Source organism: Lepisma saccharinum, chromosome 1 (genome assembly GCF_977018435.1).
Source record: "Lepisma saccharinum chromosome 1, izLepSacc3.1, whole genome shotgun sequence".
NCBI lineage: Eukaryota > Metazoa > Arthropoda > Insecta > Zygentoma > Lepismatidae > Lepisma > Lepisma saccharinum.
Genome location: NC_139229.1, coordinates 101,492,879 through 101,511,910, shown reverse-complemented (window position 1 = coordinate 101,511,910; position 19,032 = coordinate 101,492,879). Strand labels below are relative to the sequence as shown.

The following is a 19,032-nucleotide window of genomic DNA, read 5'->3' as shown; positions in this document are numbered from 1 at the left end:
GAATACTTCGAAAAACAATAAAGCAGTTTTCAATATCAAACTCCTGTTTTTTCATTGTTAGGCTCAAAATATAAATAGTGACCCTCGTAACTAACTTCATTTGCTGGTTTAATTATGATGCAGCGTGTGTTGTCATTATGTATCTTTAAGCAGACAATGCTGAAAAACACCTTTTGAAGGTTTAAGATAGGTGTGGAAATTGTGCATTGGTGCTTTGTATCATCGCCATTATTCCATAATAATAATTCCATGTCAGTATAAATATTGTCATTGAGAATTTTTTATCACTGAGAAATATGGAAAAAAATAACAGCATTGCAAGGAATGTGTGCTAAATCTGATGTCATTGTCTGGATCATTTGGATGCTATGCATAATTGTTTGTTTTTTTGTCCAACCTTTTCAAAACAATGTCTTGAATAATTGTTTGTTTGAAAAAAAGTAATTTGGGTATTGTATGGGATTAAACCAGGAGGAGAGAGGACAACAGAGTAAGATGATCTAGTTGGATCATGCCTATGCACACTTGAAGTGAAAGAAGATAGTAAATAATATGTTCAGTCATGTAGTGCACAATAATGATAGTTTAGACTTGTATGTTAGAAAGGTTAGTTGCAATATTTAGTAGGAAAGATTTACAGAACCTTAAACATACATAGTACTAACTTGTAATTGTAATTTCACTTTAGCAAATCCCATTTTTACTGCACCTTACAAGGGTTCTTGTGTACATTTTTGTTATAAACTGAATGTGATAGACATGCATTAAACTACAAAATAGGAATAATAAAATAAAATAAGACTAGATTCTTATAATTTGCATTAATTGGCAAAAATAAAGTTGAATTAACATTTCACCTGGGCACATTGCGAGTGGTATAAATTCACACACTATGTTAAGGAATGAAATCTTATAATGTAAAATCAAGGTTCCACTGTATAATAAAGGTAAGGTAAATTCTATATAGCACCCTTCCATGAAGCCATATTTAGGGGATGTAGGGATAGGGCTCCACACATTCTCGATCTCGCCCATTGTGGAAGTGATGTTCCATGCTCCGGCTGCCTTTACCCCCCAGGTACCAATTGATTTGAAGCTGGGTGAGTCAAGAGACAAGGCTGGAAAAATTCCGACCTTTGATCACCCACCCTGGGAATTAAACCTGGGCATTCAGATGTCCTACAACTAGACCTCCATTAAATATAATAAATATATCACGTATTGTACTTCTTTGCCTGCATAAAATGTTTCTTCCCTCTCTGCTGCTGGCAGTATTACCTATCTGACTGTTATTTCTGCATTTATTGTCTTTTTTTGCTATCATAAAATCCTGTAAATATAAAAAAATTGCATGTTTTCTTCAGCTTAAAGCAAATTTTGAAGTATTTACTGATTTTTACTTGTGTTGTTTTCTAAATATAAATGCTACATGCTTACATACAAGCATTGATGGAGAAATCCATATATTGCACCTGTAATATTAAATTTCATGAAATAATTTACAGTTATCAAGTGTACAAGCCACATTTACATCCCTTGGGTATAAATAGCAAGTACAATAGGAACACAGGCCACTTCAGTGTTTCAGATGCTTCATTTTGAAATAAAGTTTATAAAATATTCAACAGATCCAATTGACACAATCTGTGTGATCAATGTTACTTTCGGAGAGACCTGTTGACTAAAAAATTTTCATCTACCTGGATAGCATCTTTCCATACGTACATGTGACAGACGTTAATTGCAATAGAATATTTTCCACCTTTGTAGGATCCGATTTTTCAGGAAATAATTTTGAAAAGCTCGTCTGTTCCTCATGTAATTCCAGACATTTTATTGCTAAGTAGTAAGAAAAATTACAAGTTTCCATCTTCGGTAACATTGTTTTGATTAGCGTTTATTTATAGATGTGTGCACATCAATGTAAAAGCATGTAACACTTTTTTTGTTCTATTTCAGCCTCTCTTGTTCACTACAGCATTGTAGAAGGCAACACAGGTGATGCATTTTATATCGAGAGCATAACTGGCAAAATACGTGTGAAGAATCCTTTGGATTATGAAACAATAGAAAATGTAAGTTAATATCTTATTCTTTATTTTCAAATCTTTTGCTGTATTACTTTGACTTGATTAATTTGTATTGTACACACTGTAAATGTTAACAGAATACATGTAAACAAATTTTAATTCCTTTTTACTAGTTTTTCTTTGTGTGATGATCACTTCAACGTAAAATTTTACAAAATTCCGCATCACATGACATTCATCTCCTTTCAAATGCCATGCTTAGAGAGCACACACTGCATTTTCTCATGATTGTACCTTTTCTCTTTTCACTTTGTGGAACGTGCACCAATTTTTGACTGTAGTCCACCTGCACATGGTTAGGTGGAACCACTCACTTGTATGCCAAATTAGAGAGTCTACATTTCATTGCATATTTTTCATTGCAATTGTATAACTTTCTTTTTCATTTTTCAGTATACACTCACAGTGCAAGCAACAGATGGAGCATATGAAGATTACGCACAGGTGATAATTAAAATTGAAAATACAAATGACAATAATCCGGTCTTCCTTCCCCACACCAACAATATAACAATTGAAGAAGAGTCATTGGTTTCAGGCTGTATTGTTACAGTAAGTACAATATATAGATTATAAGTTAGGTATTTGTAACTGAATTCCACAAAATACAGAAATGAATATAATAATCTAATTATTAAAAGAAATGTCATGTATTGTCAACAATGATAGATAAATAGATAATAGAATAATAATATTTGAGAAGCAGAAATATACCCCTTTATACAGGAATAAACTTTATACTCTGGTAACTATAGAAGGGATATGTTTATTTTGTGTAATAAGTGCAGTTTTAAATCAAATTTAGGAATATATTCACAATTTTAAAACCAAAATGTAATTTTATACACCACTTTTGAACTGATTTTTCACCGCTATAACACTGAAATTTTACATTATTTACCACTTTTGAACCCAAAATTGACTCAGTTTTCTACCGAAATTTTGCTTTTTAATCTACCAAAAATATGTGCCTCTAATAATAGACAGTGAATATAGACATTTACTGTACTTACTAAATTATTGATATTGGAGGTTACCTTGAGTTCTATCAATTTATATAAAATTAAGTTTTGAATATGGTGTCATTTTTTATAAAATATGGTGTTTTTATTTCCAGCTTCAAGCATATGATCCTGACATACGAAATAGAAGTGAACCCCAGAATATTGTATTCTTTGTGGTAAAAGAAGATCAAAAGAAATTACTTCATATCAACAATGAAGGCTGCCTATCATTGATTAAGGTATTTTAAATGTTTTTATGTATTTTTGACATGATAAGAAGGGAAGGGAAAGAGTGATCTATAAAGTTTCATGAATGAACTAAATACCGTATATTCTTTGGCTCTCTTAAATACCTGTGCCAATGTTTTTACATCCTCATTTTTTGTTATACAGTTTAAAAATGCACTATTGCAAACTTCTTTTTTATCAATTTGAGGTAGTTTTCTTATGTAAACTTGGTGCTTGACTAAAGAAAATAATCTTGCAGATAAGAAAACGATGCAAGTTGATACATGCAACAAAAATATCTCATATATGATTTCATTATAGAAGCATTGCTCGATAATGTTACTCTATAGTCCATCATATTGTATTATGGAACATACATTTGCCATATTTTTAATTGGTAGTGTTCTTTCCTTGTTTTCAACATATTAGATATTGATTATGCTAACTAACTAACTAACTAACTAACTCTCTAGCCTTCTTAAACCCGAAGGTTCATGGCTGCAGCAACACAGGCCTTCCATCTGTCCCTATCTTGAGCAAGATCTATGTACTTTTTTCCATCCCTACCGATTACCCTTAGGTCCATCTCAACGTTGTCCCTCCATCTTCGTCTTGGCCTTCCTACCGGTCTCTTACCATCAGGTTTCCCAACAAGAATCCTGTAAACTCTTCTTTCCTCTCCCATTCATGCCACATGGCCTGCCCACCTAAGTCTTCTTGATTTAATTATTCTAATAATATCTGGACATGAATACAAATTATGTAGTTCTAAATTATGTAACCTTCTCCACTCACCTGTCCCCTCATCCCTTTTAGGTCCAAATATTTTCCTAAGGATCCTATTTTCAAATACTCTCAATTTATGTTCCTCTTTCAATGTAAGGGACCAAGTTTCACACCCATATAATACTACAGGCAAAATTACTGTTTTGTATATTTTAACTTTTAGTTTCTTAGATATTAAACGAGAAGACAAAAGTTTATGAAGAGAGAAGTAACATGCATTTCCTGAATTTAGCCTACTTTTTATTTCCTCTTTAATGTAATTTTCATTTGTTAATATTACTCCTAAGTATTTGAATTTGGAAACTGTTTCAAACGAGTTGTTATCAATAATTAGATTTTGATTATTACCTAACACTTGGTTTCGGCCTGTAAGCATATATTTAGTTTTCTCTTTGTTAACTTCCAAACCTATCTCTTTAGCAGTTTTGAAAAATATTTTAGCATTATTCTTAATTGTATTCACATCATCCCCCAGTAAGTCTACATCATCTGCATATGCTAACAACTGAGTCACACCATTTAATTTTAGTCCTTCTTTAGTTTCGTTTACCTTCCTAACAGCATATTCTAAGGCAAAATTAAAGAGCAATGGAGATAATGCATCTCCTTGTTTTAACCCATCATGAATTGTAAATTTGTCAGACATATTAATACCCACATGAATTTTACTTTCTGTTTCACTGGTGCATATTTTTATCATACTAACAAGCTTCTTAGGTATTCCAAACTCTACTAATATATTATATAATTTATCTCTTTTGACCAAATCATATGCTTTTTTGAAATCAATGAATAGCTGATGGACATTTTGATTATATTCCCACTTTTTTTCAAGTGTCTGTCTGATGTGAAAAATTTGATCTGTAGTTGATCTGTTACGTTTAAATCCACATTGATAATCACCTATAATTTCATTAGCATATGGGGTTAGTCTTGTTAAAAGAATGTTAGATAATATTTTATATGTTGTTGAGAGTAGAGAAATTCCACGGTAATTATTGCAGTTCATTTTATCACCTTTTTTAAACACAGGAACAATTATGGATTCTTTCCACTGTTGAGGGATTTCTTCTTTATTCCATATTAAAGAAATTAATTTATGAATTTGACATATTAATGAATTCCCACCATATTTAATTAACTCAGCTGGTATTAAATCAATGCCAGGTGCTTTGTTATTCTTTAGCCTTTTAATAGCATCTTTAACTTCAGTCAAGTTAGGTTCTGGAACTACAGGTTCTGCTGTGTGGACTTCATTCACTTCTGATTTATCTCCTACATGGACATTTAAAAGGTCATTAAAGTAGTTCTTCCATCTATTTAGAATATCGCTTGGGTCAGCAAGAAAATCACAGTCTTTATCTTTTATCAAGTTTACTTTAGGTTGCCACCCCTTTCTAAACTCATTTACACCTTTATATAAATCTCTGATATTTTTATTTTTGCTCTTTGTTTCAATTTCGTTAATTTTGCTTTTCAAGTAATCTCTTTTTTTACTTCTAAACGTGCGGTTAACTTCTCGCTTTATTCTATTATAATTGTTTAGATTTGTATCATCAGAGTTATTTAACCACCTAAGTCTAGCCTGATTTCTTATTTCTATTACATTATGACATTCATTATCAAACCATGGCTTACTTTTTCTCGGTTTATGGTATCCTATACTTTCTTTAGCTGCTGATTCTATTGCATTACGTATGTGCTCCCAATTCTTATTTACGTCTGTTTGATTTATATTTTCATCATCATTTAAATCCTGCAAAACATCAAATCTATTTGACAGTTTAATTTGGTAATCCTTCTTAATTCTTTCATCAGTAAACTTTCCTGTATCAAATTTTAGAACTTTTAGATTTTGTTGCTTATGATTTATCACCGAGAGTCTTTCTCTTAATTTAGCAATTACTAAATAATGGTCACTGGCACAGTCAGCACCTCTATGTGTACGAACGTCAATTATACTAGTATGCCTTCTCTTATCAATGAGAATATGATCTATCTGATTATGTGTTTTACCATCTGGAGAAGACCAGGTATATTTATGGATATCTTTATGTTTAAAAGTGGTACTTTTCACAATTAAATTCTTTGAGGTTGCAAAAGTAATCAATCTTATACCATTATCATTACTTAATTCATGAAGACTTTCTTTACCAATCGTGGGTTTAAATGTCTCTTCTTTGCCAATCTGTGCATTACAGTCACCTAACAGAATTTTCATATCATACTGAGAAAATTTATCAAAGACCTGTTCTAACTCTGTATAAAAATCATCTTTAGTATTATCATCTTTATCTTCCGTTGGTGCATGTATGTTTATTAAAATAATTTTACACCACCTACCCTGTAAAACTGCATATGATATCCTATCATTAATAAATTCTACTGTTTTAAGAGCCGAGATAATTCTATTATTTATGAAAAAGCCTGTTCCAAAATTATGATTTTCAGTACCACCATAGAAAAAAGTATAATTTTTAGTTTTACAATTCCCTTCTCCTGGCCACCTAACTTCCTGGACAGCTACTACATCTAATTTATACTTAACTATCTCATTAACTGTACACTGAAATGCCCCAGTCCGGTAAAGGCTCAGAACATTCCATGTGCCTAATTTAATATCCTTATTCCTAATGTAGATCTTATCCTTAGTCCAGGGACCTCCCAAAGTAGTCCCCACCCGGAGATCCGAACGGGGGACTATTTTACCTCCGGAATATTTTACCTTGGGAACATCCATGGCCTTATATTGCTGATTCTTGACATGGCTTTTTACAGTGCAGAGTTGTCAGCTCTACGCCTAACCCCCAATATGAATGGAGGAACTACTACAGAAGACAAACACAAACACATTAGACAGCACAACTACTACACAAGACACACACAAACACATCATAACTATAACACAATATAAACACAAACATACCACAACTACTACACAAGACAAACACAATCAAATTAGACAGCACAACTACTACGCAAAACAAACATACTAGACAGCACAACTACTACACAAACATACTAGACAGCACAACTACAACACAAGACACATACATACACACCACCGATACTACACAAGACAAATAGAAACACATTAGACAGCATAACTACTACACAAGATAAACACAACCACACTAGACAGCACAGCTACTACACAAGACAAACCCACATACAAGCACATCACAACTACTACACAAGATAAACACAAACACACTAGACACCACAGGATTAAATAATTAATTGTTTTCCTCCAGCACTTAAAATACTTTGTGTCAAGCCTACTTTCAGCATCCCTTGTTGGCTAATATAATCGCTTTAATCTTAGGTTTTAGTCACAATATAAAAACATTATAATCTGATGTACGCGAAACAACTGTATTTTCAGATGCTGACCGACTACCATTTTTTTCAGATTTTTTTGTCATCAACTTCCGAGCCTTAATTATAACATAGGCCAATTGGATTTGAGTTCCACGAACCCTCATAATTTGTAGTCACTACACATATGCACTTGTTACTTATTCAAACTTACCTTATAATTTTGTTCATTTTGCACATTGTTATTATTGACCTTTTCCTTCTTATTCATTTCGCCATGATTTATTTCTTATTATTCACTTTCAAGGATATATATTAATTAGTGTAGTTTAAAAAATTAGAAAGGTATTTACTAGTAAAATTGTTGGGATCGGGGCAACAACATCTAAAAAAAAAATTACCATGTGGCAGTCTCGTGAAGATTGAGAAACACTGATCTAAATCATGTAAACCACAGTTATTGTAACAATAACTTAAGTTTGATTATGAGAAATATAAATGTGTAAATATGCCAGCAATATCTTTAAAAACATTTTATCAAATAATTTGGTTAGGTTTAATATGAGATTGAACCTTAGTCCCAAAGAAATTGTGTACTTACAAATTATGCGTATTATTAATATAGTTATGAAAATTGCTGAAGTGTTACACCTAAGTATGCAATTATTAACTTAAAATTTTATCATTTGTTTATTTTTCATTGTTGGCTGATTCATTTATAGCTCTTAATATGCTAATGGGTAGCAAATGTTCAAACTTTATCAGGAAGTAATGAATAAAAATTGAGTGAGCGATTTCAATTTATAATACACAAATTTTGCAACCAAAGTTGAAAAACAAAAATGTCTCCTTTCAGCCCTTGGATCATGATGCACCAAATGGCTACCCAAAATGGCAAGTCCTTATTTCAGCCCATGATGAAAATGGAGGACCCAATAGCTTGAAGAACACAACGGAAGTTATAATCCACTTGATTGATATTAATGACAATGCTCCGTATTTGGATATGGTAAGTTTAGAGTGCAGGATAAAAATGGTTTCTTCTTTAGAAAGTAACTATTCTTTACTTTTATTCTATTAATTTTTGTGGCCAGTGCCACCATCATCTTGGTAATTTATTTTTGGCCTAAAGTGTATTGGCTACAGGTGTTAATATTTTTTTGGTGAAAATGCAAATTATATTCATGCACAAACATTGAAGCCTTAATGTATTGGGGAAAAAATTCAGATGAATTTTGTTATTTACATGAATCAAGACCTTTTTCGGTAGAATTCTCTTTGATTTTGTCATCTTGTAGTGCTGGATGTTAAAATCCAATTTTCAAAGTTATATTTTCACCTCCTGTGATTTTAAGTTGTAAAGAGTGCAATGTCAAGTTGAAAATTTCACCTCTTTTCTTTAAATTAACAGCCTCATCCTGTTGTGTGGAATGAGAACCAAGATCCAGGAATCATAACGGCCTTAATTGCAAGTGACAATGATAGTGAGAAAAATGGACCTCCGTTTAAGTTCAAGGTGGACATCAGCGCAGATGCAGACATAACAACAAAGTTTTCTGTTTCAGGTAACTGTAACAAACTTACACTTTCTTCACACTTGTAACGAACTCAACTCGTCGCAAATTTTATGGGTTCCACCTCTACATTCCTAGCTTTCTAAAAATCTATTGAAATTTAATTTTTTGCACAGTTAGTATTTATAGTTAGATACACTCTTATTGAGTTCTCCACTCACTTACACAAGTGTTGCCAAACCTTATAGAAGGAAGATCTTGGCTAGCAACACAGTTAGCACACTCCACCGCCGGGCGAGATAAACATAATCGACCTTCTTAGTAATAGTAAAAGTATTGTTTTAGTGAATCATCCTACGGTAATGGGTAAAAGTTTTGTTATTGTTTTAATTTTGTTTTTGAATAAACCATATATCTAAGAGTTATTTTAGAGTTTACTCAGTTTGTGTCTGCCCAACCTGTGTGAGAAGTTTTGGGGTGCCCATCACATACTGTGACCCCGGAGAACATTGCACACTGTTCAAATTCTTCTTGCATCTTATACTGAAATAACCAGCATAGATTTTGTTAAACTATCTAAAAAACAAGAGCATTTCTCAAATATTGATCTGTAATTTCATATTTAATTGATTGTCGTATTGCTGAAAAAAGTGGTAATCAGTTGTAATAAAAACAAATATTCATGACGTGTTATGATGGAAACATGGCTGCCATTTTCAAACCACACACAAGACAGAAAAAAATTGCTTTTCTGCCACCTTTTGCTAATTGCGAAAATGATGATGATTGATGAATGATGAAATTGATGAAGGGATACTGACAAAGAACACCTATGCCCAGGCTGGGATTTGAACCTGGCACCCCTGGTGTTGTAGCACAGTGTCATAGCATGCTGTGATAACTATTCCACCATAGAGATCGGCACACAACAAAAATTAAATATTAATTTTGAAACATACATTGACGTAAACATGTACAAAAAATTCATTTTAAAAAATGGACAAGTAACTTAATTACTTACGTGAAATTTAAAAGATTTCGTAATTCCGCGTTGCACAATTTAATGGTTCAATCCTATTGGCAGAACCATCCGCACCGTCCAAGAACGGATTAACGAACATGTAAAAGATTCCAAAAACGACACACCTAAATCAGGCCTCTCCCAACACCTCCACTCCACTAACCACACCATCTCCTCCATATCCATACTTCACCCAACCGGCTCTGTCATAGAAAACACCATCAAAGAAACCCATGCTATCATCCAGCAGAAACCAGCACTAAACCTAGACAATGGACAAGCACACCCAACTTGGCACCCTGTCCTCAGAAAGATCCCCGACCTGAAAAAGAAAAGATGCTATGCGCATACTCGACCCCCCTCCAGCCACGCGGGGAACAGGAACGGCACATTACCGAGCAACACGGCCCAGCCCCCCAACCCCCAACTTGCAACGCCACCGGACAACAGGAAGCAGACGACGCAAACCAAGATGCGCGCGCCAGTGCTGCCGAACGGGAAAAATCGCAACCACCGCCGCCCGGGAACAAACAATGTACTGACGCGGTACCATCTCCGCTTCAAACGCCGTACCCTTTTGTGAATGAAGACAGTGGATCTTCGAAATTAATAGGATTGAACCATTAAATTGTGCAACGCGGAATTACGAAATCTTTTAAATTTCACGTAAGTAATTTTAAACCGCGTTTACCGCAACCACCATGAAGTAACTTAATGTTGTAGTAATTCATATAGAATTGTACACAATAGATAGCATCTATACTACAACACAATAATTGCCAAACTGTTCATGTCCTTATTTATTTTCACATTTCTTACAGTGCGTTTCTCTAAATCACAAGTTAAGGGTCTATTTTTACTTAAGAAATTAGTTATTTTGTAACTTTTTTTGTTGACATGGTAGTATTGGATTTGATGTTTGTTTAGAAATGTGAAGTTTACAAGTTTGAATTCCTACCAAGGTGCAAATATTTTTAAAAAAAGTCCAAATAATGAAAACTTGAAAAACCATGTAAAAGATTTATCAAGAAATACAAACATTGCATGGCATAATGAACATTAACACGTAAGGTGAATTTTATTTCAGATTATGGAAATGGAACTGCTTTTCTAGAAGCCAAACAAACTTTCGACAGGGAAGAAAACAAAATGTACTTCATCCCAATAGTCATTGAAGATAGTGGTGAACCTCCACAGACTGGGACTAGCACTCTTACAGTGATTATTGGTGATGAAAATGATAATCCAATGAAGCCTGGCTCAAGTTCAATCTTCATGTACAACTATAATGTGAGTAGCGAAACCATGTAATACAATTTTTTGAAGTAAGGTTTCTGTATTTATATGAGATACTGTTTCAAGGGTTAGTCATATAAAAAACAGACTTTGTTTTAAGTTCCACTGTTGCAGCTTTACATCAAGCCCATGGTATTTACTTTCACAATAACCTTGTGGCAACATTGCTTGTTTTATTGATGTTCAGTCATTGTTGTTTGTTTTCCTGTTGATGAGATGTCAAACCTGCTGAAATTTTCCAAAGATGAACACTATAAATGCACAGAAGTAAATTACTAACTAACTTTTTCCACGCAAATAACTTGTACAGGCTAGATAATTTTATGGCAATATTTATTGCAAAGGATCATGATGATGATGATATGCTAGTGTTTGCATTAAAATGTTATCACTTACAAAATAATTTATTGTCAGAGTATATCATACAAGTAACAAATTTCAACCAGTTCTACCAATTGATTTAAATATAATGTTAAAGAATTTTTTTGTTCTGGATGTGTTCCAATACACTAATATTCCTTCTAATTTTATTTTCAATCAAACTGGATAGTACTCTGTGGTAAGTATTGATTAATAGAAAGGAAGATATTCCAGTTTTCAAAGACTATGAAGAAAGTTCTGACGTTTGCAAAACTTTAGTGATGTCCTAATTCTGGATAGGAATGATAAAACCAAGTAACTTTCTGATTGAAAAAATCTAATATAATTTAACAACATCTGCTTGATCTATAATAATACTTCTAAGAGGATTGCTATTTTGATAACTGAAATAGCTTGAAGGGCTTAAGTCAATGATCTTAGCAGCCATGTGTTGGGAACTTAACTTTGCTACATCACTAAAAAGTGTTAATTGTTTATAATTTCCTTAACATTGTATCTGAAGATATTCATTTGGCGCTTATGCAGAGAGAGGTAGTTAGTTCACTCTAATAATCTTATGGTTCATTTTTCTGTGCAGTTTTTGAACGCAATCGACACCTGGCAGGTGGCAAAATCAATCGCGAGCAAAAACTGCATGGAAAAATGAACCGAAAGTTTATTAGAGTAAACTATAATTTCCTTGTTCATACAATAGTATTTTCTTATTGAGTGAATGTTATGGTAATGGTTGGAATTTTCCTTATTTTGTAGGGTGAAGCACCAGACACAGAAATTGGTCGCGTTTACGTGGAAGATCTTGATGACTGGGACTTGCCTGACAAACATTTTGAATGGACTCTTGGAGAGCATCCAAACTTTGACCTCAATTATGATACTGGAATGATAACAATGCGACAAAATACACCGGAAGGCACTTACAGCCTTGTATTTACAGTAAGTATTTTTCCAAAATTGGCAGAATATAAATTGAAGGGTCTGGGGCTTAAACCACACAAGTCAATTTTCTGTCGTAAGCAAGGTAGTGGAAGTGGTGTCATTTCCTGCCATGTCGATGCTGTGCTGGACTTTACAACATGCTCTCTTTCGTGAAGATTAGGGTACACAGATGTAGATGTATGTAGAAATATTTTGCTGAAATTTCTACGTAATGCTTTCTTTCGTTTCACACATTTGAAACTTCCATTCATCATATGTTTAATTTTTTTTTGTACCTTTTCATTTTCATGTCCGGTAACTTTTTGCAATTAAAATTTCATTTTATGGTGTTTGATGAAGGTAGAGTTACCTTTTTCCCCCCAATCCTTTGGTTATTCATGAATTTTGTTGTTTTGAAATAAAATCTTCATAACCACAGGTAGAAATAGGAAAGTGTTTATTTAAGTGTTGTGACACACATAGAAACAATGTTTATTTAAGAGTTGTGACACGTACAGAAGCATATAATAGAATTAATGACCTAAATTGATTGTGTAATGTACTATATTAATTTTGGTTCTGTGTGCGTCAAAATGGAAAGGTGCCAAGGAATCATTGAAATTAGGTTCTGAAATATAAACAGCACTGCAATATGATATCCTTTCCATGTTTGTCTATCTATTGTGATAACTGCATTCCATTATGAATTCTCATTTTTGTTTCTCCTTTAGGTGACTGAAGAGTCCAAGGTAATTGAGAGGCATTTGGTGGAGGCAACCGTGAACGTCACAATAAAAGTTATTCCAGAGGAAGCGGTGGATAAATCTGGTTCAATTCGATTGGAAGGAATAACAGCAGAGGAATTTGTTTCGTCTGTTAATGTAAGTGCAAGTTTTCCATACATTTACTATGAATTTTCTTATGTAAGTCTGTGCATTTAATGTAGAAGTGAATATGTTTCAACACACACACACCCAGGGGTTTATTTATAACTAGCTGATTACCCGGCATTGCCCAGGTATTTATATATCCTAATATTCTATTAGACAGGAAAATAATGAATTCTAACTATAGTGCAAAATGAACTTGGAGTTGAACGGCATTGGGAGTATCACTATTAATCCTAGCAACCCCGTAAACTATGAATTCCACACTAATATCGGTCGTTTTACATGTCACGCCCTTCCCACCCCCACCCCTAGGGGTGCCAGGGGTGTCTTACCCCAAAAATATTATTTCCAGATTTGCAAGTGATACGTCTACCAAGTTTGGATGAAATTGCTCCAGGCGTTCGAGAGTTATGACAGAATAAACGTATATACACACCCACACACACACACATACATCCACTTTTATATTTTATAAAAGATTGTACATCTTTGGAGGAGGCAGGTGTGTAAATTTGTATGTAGGGTACAGGTGTAAATTTAGAGCCAAAATGACAATAAGTTTGGCCTTTGTGAAACATTTTAGAGAAATTTTGTAGAGGTGGGGTTGGGTAAGTCACTTTCTGCATCTTCAGAAAGGCGAGATGCTGGAATGTTGTCCATAATTTGAAATTGACATGACATGCACATATTAGTCGAGTATTGACATAATAGTACTGTTATGATGTACAAGAATTTGGTTTGTAAAAGGTACAAACAGTGCTTGGAGTGTGGGGAATGCAGGCGGACGCTATCCCCCAGTTAAAATTTTCATAATTATCCCCCCAGCTAGGATAGTTTTCATAGCCACCCCCCACCCCCCAATCTACTGCATTGTCTTCATGTTGATCCATACAAGCTACATCCCAACGTAACCTCAAACTTGACAAAGCATCCTCCCAGTGAGGAATTTCCACTTCAAGCATTGGGTAAAAATATATATTTCATAACCATATTTGTGAATATTTTTTTCATACTTAAATTTCCCAAATGGGAAACAGGCTTCAAATTACACAATAGTCTACTCTTCTAGTATGGTACCTGAATAAAGGCAGTCCTTTCTTCTTTTATTATTTAACCACACCACATTGTTTACTTATATTCTATGTAATTTAATCACAGAAGTTTAAACCTTCGAGTAATTACATGATCAGAGACATTGTAGACATTTCAGAAGAACTTCAGTGCAGCAAAGAGCAATTGATTCTGATAATAAATCATTTATTAATAATAATAATAACAAGAAGAACAACAACCCATGGTGTAACAGCCCTTGAGGGCCAGGATCTACCTACTGACAGTGGGCCTCACTTCCACATGCCCCAGAAGAGATGGGTGATCATCCAACCAGTAATGGGGTGACATCTTGTCAGTGCAGTGAACTCCCAGTCATTGTAGGTTTCCATGACCGGTTATGGTACTTATTATGTAGCTTCCCAATTTACTTATGATGGTGGGAAGGCACCTGTCCCATACACAGGCCGAAATGTCAGGAGAAAAGTTGTTATACTTCCCCCCAGGAGACTTGAACCAATGTGCCGCATGGCCTCTGTGTGGCATTCCTAAATAATTTAGTTGACCCTATTCTGTAGTGTAGTAATTGCATTCAAAACTATTCAGACCTCCCCGGTGGCGCAGTGGTAGCATTGTCGCCTTGTAATCAAGGGGTCCTGGGTTCGATAACTGGTGGAGGCACATAGTGGTTCAGATCCCACTTTAAACAGTACGTCTATTCCCGATTAGCCTTACTGTGCATAAAGTGGACTTAAGACACCAAATCAATCAATCAATCAAAACTATTCAGTTGCTGTTATATTGTAGTGTAATACTTAACGATATTTCTGTGTTTATTTCAGGGATTCAGCAAGAAGGACAGGCTGCGAGAGAAACTGGCTGCCATTCTAAACGTTACTAAGGATGGTGTTGATGTGTTTACTGTGATGAAATCCCCTTTTGTTAATGAATCTGCAAAAATAGTAGATGTAAGATTCTCTGCTCATGCTTCGCCTTATCGTCTAGCAGAGGAATTGAATGGAAAGACAGCTCAGCATCAAGATGAGGTAGGTGTAGTTTCTTTATAGGCTCAGTACTACAAATATACTTAGTGTGTATAGTTTTTCTTCTATGTATATATTTCTTGCATAGTGTCTTTACTGACTTCTGTACTATTTCAGATCACAAACTAGTTTGTCAGAGAATTTTATTTGTACACATAAATGTCGGAAAAAATAGTGTGCGAGGTATGCTTGTAGTACAGCCAGCCGGGATGAGAAGAACCCTGGCCCACACAAACTAGTGTTGTCATTTTTCTCCTCATGCTTCCCCTTTGCTTGTGCCCAAGTGTCCCTGTGTTGCCATATGACAATATTACTTCTGCTTAATGGTTTATTCCCAGATAGCAAGAAAGCTTATGGCAAGCCTGAAGTAGCTTGCTTGTAGCTTGTCAAAGCTAGTTGGATGTGGTAAGCTTGATGTAGGCATGATGCCAAGCTTGTCCAAGTCCTGAAGCATAGTCCAACAATCATGTATTTTTATTAGGGATGAACCGATATGAAATTTTAGCCGTTACCGATATTCTACCAATTAAATATTAAATTCCAAATGGTCCTTGTAGAAACTCAATGGTTCATTGACCTCCTTAATAAATGTATGTTACAATGAAAAAAAAACCCTGCATATTTAGACATTTACTTGAAAAAGAAATCAGGGAATATTCATTTAAAAAATGTCAGAATGTTGCACTAAATTACAAGGTATTTACAGCTATATCATATTCATAAAATTATCTGTAATTTTACCGATACACCAATATATCTATATCGGCCAATAGCAATCGAGTTCTGATTAATCTCTCCCATCCCTAATTTTTATTAAGAGAAAAAAAAGGTAAAGATAAAGTAAAGTGCTACCCTGTGCTTAGTACCACACCATGAAGGCGTTAGGGGGTGTGAGGGTAACGTCCCACACTTTCTTGATCCGGTCCTGCATGGGGGTGATGTGATCAGCATCACGCCCCTGACTGCCTTTACCCCCAGGGTTTCCCCCAGGTACCAATGTTATTCGATGCTGGGTGGGTGCCGGGGCCACCGTTAGAAACGTGGCCCAATGTTAGAAAAGTAAGATTTCTAATTTTAGTTTCCTTTTGCAGATTGAGCGTGATCTGGGAATACAGATGCAGATGATAAACATAGACGAGTGCCTACTGGAGAAGCTTCATTGTGAATCTAGCTGTACAAATTTCCTAAGAAAGAACAATGTGCCTTATGCTGTGTATACCAACACTTCCTCATTCGTCGGTGTCAGAGCTTATGTTGAACCAGTGTGTACATGTAAACTGGCTGATGAGCTATTCTGCGAAAATGGTGGAACACCAGTTGGAGAACAGTAAGTACACAATAAATATTAATATGATGATGTGGTATTAATATGGCCACTTTGTCTCTAGCTAATGGATAAAAGAACTATGTAATTAGTGGATATGATGAAATTGAAGATTCTTTTAAAAAAAAAGGCCTGCATTAAAACTTTCCTTGAGTACCTTTCCCAATCACTGGGTTTATGAAAAAGATTAAACAGTGTCCAAGATTAAACATATCGCCGTGAATATTATAAGCTCGAGGACAATTAAGACTGAAATATAAACACTCCTTGGTTGATTACAAAGGAAATTTTGCAGGAATACAGAGATATATATGTTGTGTTTGAGTTCTGCTTTAAGTCCACTTTATACACATTAAGGCTAATTGTGACTGGACCTACAGTTTAATTCATAATTGGGAAAAGAGAGACGCAGTAGTATATAAATACGGAGAAGCTAGTGCTCACTTTATCCGCGAAACTGTTTTTTCTTCTTCGTTCTATTAATTCCAGTAGCCACCATCCTCGTTGGAACTTACTTGGCGTGCATCAAGCAACAGTACAGCAAGTTCCAACGAGGATGGTGGCAGTGGCCACTGGAATTAATAGAACGAAGAAGAAAAAACAGTTTCGCGGATAAAGTGAGTACTAGTTTCTCCGTATTCTACAGTTTAAAGTGGGATCTGAACCACTGTATGCCTTCACTGGGTATTGACCTGGGACCCCTTGATTACAAGGTATTGACCTGGGACCCCTTGATTACAAGGTGACGTTACCACTACACCATTGGATAGGCCCGAGATGTATTTTGTAATGCATAGTTCCAGTAAAGAACTGTACATACTTCATTGTTGATACAATGATTACACAATGAAATAAAAATGTGTTTCAACTTCAAGAAGACACCCCTTTTAGCAGTCTTCATATGGTTCCCATCATGGTGCAAATTTATTAAAATTGTGGGGGGGGGAGGAAGGTCTACTTACAAAGAGATAATATGTATGTATCCAGAATACTTGAGAATGTTTTTTGTAAGTATTGTTTCTTTCATTAATATTGAGCAATGAGATTCTTTGTATTTTACCTATATTGTACATATAATGCAACTGATGGAAATTTGTTACTGGTCATTCAATATGAAATTTTTAATTGTCAGTCCAACTTGTGCAATTTTTAAATCTATTCTGTGACTATTGTGGTGGGTTTTGGTTTCATATGCTGTTATCAGTACTAAAAACAAAAGAGAGAGAATGGAGGGAGAGGGTAAGGTAGGTGTTGGTGGCACCACCATGTTAAAAGTGACACCAATGCGTTTCAATCTCGCATCACACAGAAGTTTATGCCTTGCTTTCTTTCTTAATTGTTTCTGACTATAAATAGACTCTAAATTCTGTTCTGTTTTTTTTTCTAGATGCGAGTGCCTTGAAGGATTTGAAGGTCCCCACTGTGAAGTTATTGATGTGGGTTTCGAAGGAGATGGTTGGGCCTGGTATCCTCCCTTGGAAGCATGCGATAATTCTCACCTCAGCTTGGAAATTCAGCCAACCAGAGAGAATTCTCTTGTGTTCTACATTGGACCAATAAAGAAGAACACAGCTCTTAACGTACAAGGTACATTGGACAGTAAATGAACATAGGATCGTTGCAGTATAACATTTTTTTAACACTTTTATCTGATACTATATCCACACCTTACACTATTTAATTTAAGATATATTTTAAAAAAATTATATACAGAACAAATAAATATGGTTCATGGAGATAAGTATAAAACTTTTAAAGAAGTATTCTTCACCTCAGTGTATTTACTCTTGTCATGCAAAAGACACTTTATGAATTGTTGAATATTCAACACTATTGTACAATCACATGCACTTTGGGTTTGTAACGAATCCATTGAAAGTTCATAGTATTAGTGACCTTACTAATTAATGAAATTTCCCTTATAATTTTTGTGTATTGAAAATTGTATATGCAATATTTATTTAATCTTAGTTGAAGATGCTCTATATGGAGATAAATTTTCCAAATTAGGAATGTACTATAAATTTCTTTTCATGATTACGTATGCAAGTAATTCTTACGTTTTACATTTAATGCATCAGTATTGATTTTTCTATTTAAATTATGCACATCATATTTAATTTGTTTCCAATTCCATGAAAACTTATCATTTTAACACCCTTTTTTCTCTCT

The 19,032-nt window shown here is 34.5% G+C and overlaps 1 protein-coding gene across 1 annotated transcript in view; it reads left to right on the top strand.

Annotated features, from left to right (window-relative positions):
* shg (DE-cadherin) overlaps positions 1–19,032 on the top strand; it is a 169,686-nt gene that overhangs the window by 140,785 nt on the left and 9,869 nt on the right. Inside the window, exons 12-22 of the mRNA XM_083135396.1 lie at positions 1,960–2,075; positions 2,484–2,642; positions 3,208–3,333; positions 8,283–8,435; positions 8,838–8,991; positions 11,049–11,251; positions 12,389–12,571; positions 13,285–13,434; positions 15,336–15,539; positions 16,628–16,863; positions 18,248–18,447. Coding sequence (XP_082991522.1) covers positions 1,960–2,075; positions 2,484–2,642; positions 3,208–3,333; positions 8,283–8,435; positions 8,838–8,991; positions 11,049–11,251; positions 12,389–12,571; positions 13,285–13,434; positions 15,336–15,539; positions 16,628–16,863; positions 18,248–18,447 — 1,884 coding nt within the window. The remainder of the gene's footprint in view (positions 1–1,959; positions 2,076–2,483; positions 2,643–3,207; positions 3,334–8,282; positions 8,436–8,837; positions 8,992–11,048; positions 11,252–12,388; positions 12,572–13,284; positions 13,435–15,335; positions 15,540–16,627; positions 16,864–18,247; positions 18,448–19,032) is intronic.